The 6,680-nt window shown below is 45.0% G+C and overlaps 1 protein-coding gene across 1 annotated transcript in view; it reads left to right on the top strand.

Annotated features, from left to right (window-relative positions):
• Nucleotides 1-1,314: 1,314 nt before the first annotated feature.
• The window catches only part of hand2 (heart and neural crest derivatives expressed 2), a 5,621-nt gene continuing 255 nt past the window's right edge, over nucleotides 1,315-6,680 (top strand). The window contains exons 1-2 of the mRNA XM_069167722.1: nucleotides 1,315-1,935; nucleotides 6,276-6,680. The exon at nucleotides 6,276-6,680 is cut by the window's right edge and continues 255 nt beyond it. Coding sequence (XP_069023823.1) covers nucleotides 1,315-1,935; nucleotides 6,276-6,404 — 750 coding nt within the window. The 3' untranslated portion in view covers nucleotides 6,405-6,680. The remainder of the gene's footprint in view (nucleotides 1,936-6,275) is intronic.

Below are 6,680 nucleotides of genomic sequence, written 5' to 3'. Positions count from 1 at the left end.
TATATATATATATATATATGCTATGAACAATTCACTACTACGTAAATATAAAAAACGTCACAGATTTTCTTAAAATAGGATAATTTAATATCGCCTGTAACATTTGATGTTTCTGATTGATTATTGTCAAATACCGTTTGAAATGTATTATTTCTTTATTATTGTACTGAAATACATACATTGATTTAAGTCCAGAGAACCGAGTGCAGGCTTGTGTCCGGTCCATCGGTTCCGTCATCAAACCGTCCGGATCAACATCACACTGAACGTTTCACATTTGAAATCATCCGCGTGCTTTCAGTCAACTATAATCTGCTTCCAATGAATGTGGTAAACATCAACGTAAATAGCAGTTTATAAACTCGTGATTTATTCCCAAACACCAGCTGTGTGTTCTGGCCTGTCCACGTTTTTAAAACAGAATAGAATATAATTTAATATAAGAAGTGCAGCGCAGCTTTTCAGAGAGCAGAAACTAAATTCGGTCAAAACATTTCAAAATAAAAGTGAATCTTGAAATGTGTGGACTGACGTCAGTGTCTGTGAACTCAGCAGGATCATCTCACTTCATTCTTGACCTGCTCATTGTTGCCTGTGCGTGAACGAGGCGCGCGCGCGCGTGCGCGACAGCAGGTCTCCTGAGCGGCCCATTGACATTAAAGAGGAATAAACAGAGCCTGCAGACCGGGCCGGGGTGGGGGCGGGGGCGGGGGCGGAGGCCGTGATTGGCTGATGGAGGCTGTGACGTCAGTTTCTCCTCCCCGGTAGTAAAGATGACGTAGTAAATCCAACTGTCTCCCTGTGTGTCTCCAGCAGCTCAGTCCTGACCCAGTCCCTGCTCACACCGGTCCTGCCTTGCCAAACGGCTCCGAGGATGACGGTTGGCCGCTGAGTCCCGGAGGACGAGATGACGTACGGAGACACGGAGGAACCCTCCCGGTGAGTTTCACCAGAAGAAGAGGAGGAATAACGGCTGAGAAGAAGATGTGGGTGGAGGAGGAGTTGTCTGGACACAACTGAGCGGCCTTCAGGACCACGAACGGCACGTCTCGGCCCGGTCCCGGTGCAGCTCTCCGTTGGGCTCACACGGAACAGCTACCGACCCGTACGGGCGGCGGCCCCGGTTCTCTCCGGGACACTTTTCAGGATGCAAACTTCAGCTCTGAACATCCGTTAAACAGCGAAGGAGAGTTCACCGCTGCAGCATCCGACCGGGAGCGGAGAGAGAGAGTGTGTGTGTGTGTGTGTGTGTGTGTGTGTGTGTGTGTGTGTGTGTGTGTGTGTGTGTGTGTGTGTGTGTGTGTGTGTGTCACGATGAGTCTGGTCTCGGGCTTCCCTCACCACCCGGTCATGCACCACCACGACACCCACCACTACTCCTTGCATGCGGCGGCGGCGGCCGGGCGGTGTCACGAGGACACCGGGGCTCCTCCGTACTTCACGAGCTGGCTGATCAGCCACGCGGATGTGTCTCCCACCGAGTACAGCCTCGCGCCCGGGTACAGCCCAGAGTACCATGGCAACAGCGGCGGCGGGTCCACCGGAGGCCTGGACCCCCACCACCACCACCACCACCACTACGGACCCGGAGCCCTGGTCCCGGGGCCCGGCGCCATCTCGGTGAACGGAACCACGGTCGGGATGCACCACCACCACGCGCACCCTCGGCCCGTGAAGCGGAGACCGACGGCCAACCGGAAGGAGCGGCGGCGGACCCAGAGCATCAACTCGGCCTTCGCGGAGCTCCGGGAGTGTATCCCCAACGTACCGGCCGACACCAAGCTGTCCAAGATCAAGACGCTGCGGCTGGCGACCAGCTACATCTCCTACCTGATGGACATCCTGGACAAGGACGGACAGCACGGGGACACGCAGGCCTTCAAGGCCGAGCTCAAGAAGACGGAGGCTCGCGAGGAGCGGCGGAAGAGAGAGGCGGTAAGGCAGCTAACGGTCCGGTCCCGGTGTTTGCTTAATAGGAGGAGAGTTGGCTGGACACCGGTTCTGACCCGGTCGGGTCTGAGGTCCGGTGGGTCAGAGGCAGCTTCACCTGACCTGGGAAACAGTTGGTTCGGGTCCAACTATAAACTCATCTGAAAGTACCGCCGCCAGCCCGTTTCTATTATTATTATTATTATTATCATCATTATTATTATTATTATCATTATTATTATCATGATTATTATCATGATTATTATTATCATTATTATTATTATTATCATTATTATTATTATCATGATTATTATTATCATTATTATCATGATTATTATTATTATCATCATTATCATGATTATTATCATGATTATTATTATTATTATCATGATTATTATTATCATGATTATTATTATCATTATCATGATTATTATTATCATGATTATTATCATGATTATTATTATTATCATCATTATCATGATTATTATTATCATGATTATTATTATTATTATTATCATTATTATTATTATTATTATTATTATTATTATTATTATTATTCTAGCTGATACATCTTATTTTTCTGAGGCGAGTCCTGTCTTAAATGAGTTGTGAGGACTTTAACTGAGCTGGTTGTGTACCTTTAGTTTGTGTGATGAAGTCTGAAACACGGAACCGATGAACTTTCTGTTTTACACAATTAAATCAAACGGACTCCAAATCCACTAAAACTAATAAAAAAACAGAACCAGAAGTCTCGTGATGTGAAATGAGCTCGAGGAAAAGCACAACGCAAAGTCTGCAATTTAAAAACAACTAAAACAAAACGTGTTCAGGTCTTAAAATCCACGAGCCTCTACTTTATTTTATTCTCATTCTAATTCTGAGTTTTACTTTTTTTTTCTACAACATGTGACCCGTAAAATGACCAAAAACTAATAAACACATTAAAAGCCTAATAGAGTAAAAGGCTGCTTTGAATAAAACACAAGAATAATTCTATAATTACCGTATTTAAAACTCGGATCAGCGCGCGGAGTTTTAAATTGAACACATAATTTAATTTAAATTGAAGCAGCAGTTTGAATGCTGTAATTTATGAAGTTGTGTGATTGGCTGCAGCCTCTTAGTTATTGACGGAAGTTAGATGTGAAATAGTTTTGTGATATTAAAGACAACACGGGGGTGAGTGAAGGAACCGGGAACCTGTCGGGACATGGCTGCAGGTTTCTATGTGATCATAATCATAATCATAATCATAATCATAATCATAATCATAATCATAATAATCACAATAATAAACAAATAATGATAATAATAATAATAATAATAATGTGAGCAGACTGAGTGTGGAGGGAAATCTCGGAGCCTCATTGACTCTCAGAGGAATTTAAAAGCAGCTGAAGAGAGTGAAGAGTGTAACGTGTTCCCCAGAAGTCACTGCAGCACGTTTCCTGTTCACATACGGTGAAACAAAGAGGCTGCAGGCGGAGCGCGGAGATGATGAGGCCGGGCAGGAGTCCTCGGGCAGCGGGCAGGAGTCCTCGGGCAGCGGGCAGGAGTCCTCGGGCAGCGGGCAGGAGTCCTCGGGCAGCGGGCAGGAGTCCTCGGGCAGCGGGCAGGAGTCCTCGGGCAGCGGGCAGGAGTCCTCGGGCAGCGGGCAGGAGTCCTCGGGCAGCGGGCAGCCAGCCGGCCCGAGTCGCTCTTATTCTAGCCCGTTTCATGGTTCCATCCTGTCGTAGTTCTGGTCCCGGCGGCGGCCCGCCGGCGGCCCGCCGATGGCGACAGCTTCATTCAGATTTCAACCCGCTGCAGCGGCTGATCACATCGATGTTTGGTGCCGCTGACAGATCGCAGCTATTATATTTATATGTGAGCTACATGTTCACAGGTCAAAGGTCATTCTGGGCTTTGATTTAAGCCTGCATGCAAAACACAAGGAAGCAGCACAATGCTACTGATTCACCACAAACAACAGAACCATCAGCACCAGGTCCGACTGGACCCGCTGTGGTGGAGCAACGACGTGTGGACGCAGGCGGGCCAGAAGAGTTATGATTTCCTGCCTGTTGTCTGAAGGAAGGACGAAGTTTAACTGAAGCCAGAAACCTTCCTCACATCTCCAACTTCTCCAACTGCAGTCACTAATTGGAGCATGTAGTCGGGTTCATAACTCATGTCCTCCGTCAGGGAGCTCAGACTGGACAGAACATGATTCATATAGGAGCCAACAAACAAACAAACAAACAAACACAAACATCCAGCCTGTTGTTCAGGTGAGTGAAATAATAAAGCTCATAATCACTTAATGCTGGTGGTCTGCTGGTGAATGAATGAGCTCCTGAACCCTGCAGTCCAGTTAGAGTCCACTTAAAGAGGATGGAGCTCTAAGCTGAAAATAATGCTGCAGGAGGGAGGGGGGGGGGGGGGTTAAACTCCCGGTGACTTCAGAGTTTTTATATTACACAAGGGAATTAAGAAATCGAGTTTTATTATTTTTGTGGTTTGGTGTGATTCGTTTGATCAGAGTTGACCTCCTGGATTTTTTTTCTGATTTCATCAGTTTTACTTTGAATCTGTGATTTTATTATAAATAGATTATAAATATATAATATAAATATTAGATCATACATGCTCTCATTTCATCTTTGCATGATTTTTTTTTTATCAGAACCACAGATGATGTGAAGTGAATGTGAAGATGATGTGAAGTGAATGTGAAGATGATGTGAAGTGAATGTGAAGATGATGTGAAGTGAATGTGAAGATGATGTGAAGTGAATGTGAAGATGATGTGAAGTGAATGTGAAGATGATGTGAAGTGAATGTGAAGATGATGTGAACTGAATGTGAGGATGATGTGAAGTGAATGTGAAGATGATGTGAAGTGAATGTGAAGATGATGTGAAGTGAATGTGAAGATGATGTGAACTGAATGTGAGGATGATGTGAAGTGAATGTGAAGATGATGTGAACTGAATGTGAGGATGATGTGAAGTGAATGTGAAGATGATGTGAAGTGAATGTGAAGATGATGTGAGTGAATGTGAGGATGATGTGAGTGAATGTGAGGATGATGTGAACTGAATGTGAAGATGATGTGAAGTGAATGTGAAGATGATGTGAAGTGAATGTGAGGATGATGTGAACTGAATGTGAAGATGATGTGAACTGAATGTGAAGATGATGTGAAGTGAATGTGAAGATGATGTGAGTGAATGTGAGGATGATGTGATGTGAAGTGAATGTGAAGATGATGTGAAGTGAATGTGAAGATGATGTGATGTGAATATGAAGATGATGTGAACTGAATGTGAAGATGATGTGAAGTGAATGTGAAGATGATGTGAAGTGAATGTGCAGACTGACAGACTTTAAACCTTAATTTAAGCCTTTATATAGGTGATAATCTGAAGTAGTGCAGATCCATCATAGATTCTATATTATAATTATTATTACTAGTATTTTATAATTGTAAAATGCTCATATGAACATGAAGAGTTGTGAGTGCTTGTTGTTTGTTGGTTTTCTTTGTTTTTGTTGACAGAGTGAATCTCTGAGCTCCACATTATATCCAGCTCGGTTCTGTTCTCACTGGACCCAATAAGAACATCTCTGTTCTGAAGGCTCATGAAATATGAAACCACAGAAAATCACACATGAAAAACACAAACAGTTGTAGCTTTGAAATGAAGCAGCTGAGAGGAGAAACGCGGTTTGTGTTTTATGACGTGACGTCTCGTGTGCTGCTTCGAGCCTCGCGCTCACCGAGCTGAACCGGAAGGCACGAAGTCAATGACCAGTTGGATTTCAGGAGTCAAATGTGAGTCCGGACTGGTTCGAGTCTTCGGGCCGGTTCGAGTCTTCGGGCCGGACCGAGTCCTTCCAGGATTTAGACGGAGCCGGTGTTCGCTGACATTCACTCCAAAACGAATTCAATGCACATCGTATTTATTAATTTACAACACGCTGCGTTATTATTATTGTTATTGTTATTATTGTATTAGAAAAGAACCCGGACGGACAGTTGGAGGAATAATAATCCTTTAAACTGGGTCAATATAAAACACTTTAACTTCAAAATCTATTTGATTCTAAATGAAATAAAAACGTTTAATTCTTATTATTTACAACCAACTGAGCAAATTAATATTGCTCTCTATATTTGTTAATATTTTCAGAGGCCGTTGTGATGGAAACCGCACACAGTAAACATGAAGACTCAGAAATACACAACAATGATAAACAAACAAACATGAATCATACAGAAGTGTGGAGGTCGTTTCATGGTTATGAACATGAATATATTGGAGATGTTCTGAACGTCCTAACAGATGATCTGTCTGCAGGTGGAGGTCCCGAAGACCTCTTCTTCATCGTCGTCTTCATCGTCGTCCTCCTCGTCAGCGGCCGACAAGAAGAGTAAAGGCCGGACCGGGTGGCCGCAGCACGTCTGGGCTCTGGAACTCAAGCAGTAGCGGCCCGGACCGGTCTGCCGGGTCCGGTCTGCCCGGGCCGGTCTGCCCGGTCCGTCCCTCCTCGGACCTCCGGAGATCACGTGGACGCTGTTTCACACGGTGACAGAACAGAACTCCTTCAGTCGACCCGGTTCCACCTCCACCTTCCCACCGGACCGCCGTCTGTCCGCGCTGGTTTACAGAAGTCCCGTTTAATCCGAGCCCGGTAGTGATCATAATAATCATCCAGAATATTTGATGTCCACTTTAAATCTTCACCTTTGTGTGCAGCTGGGC

This window comes from Embiotoca jacksoni, unplaced genomic scaffold (genome assembly GCF_022577435.1).
Source record: "Embiotoca jacksoni isolate LCO1_2020_lvr unplaced genomic scaffold, fEmbJac1.0.p SCAF_4, whole genome shotgun sequence".
In the NCBI taxonomy this organism is placed as follows: Eukaryota; Metazoa; Chordata; class Actinopteri; family Embiotocidae; genus Embiotoca; species Embiotoca jacksoni.
This window is presented reverse-complemented; position numbering and strand designations above follow the sequence as displayed.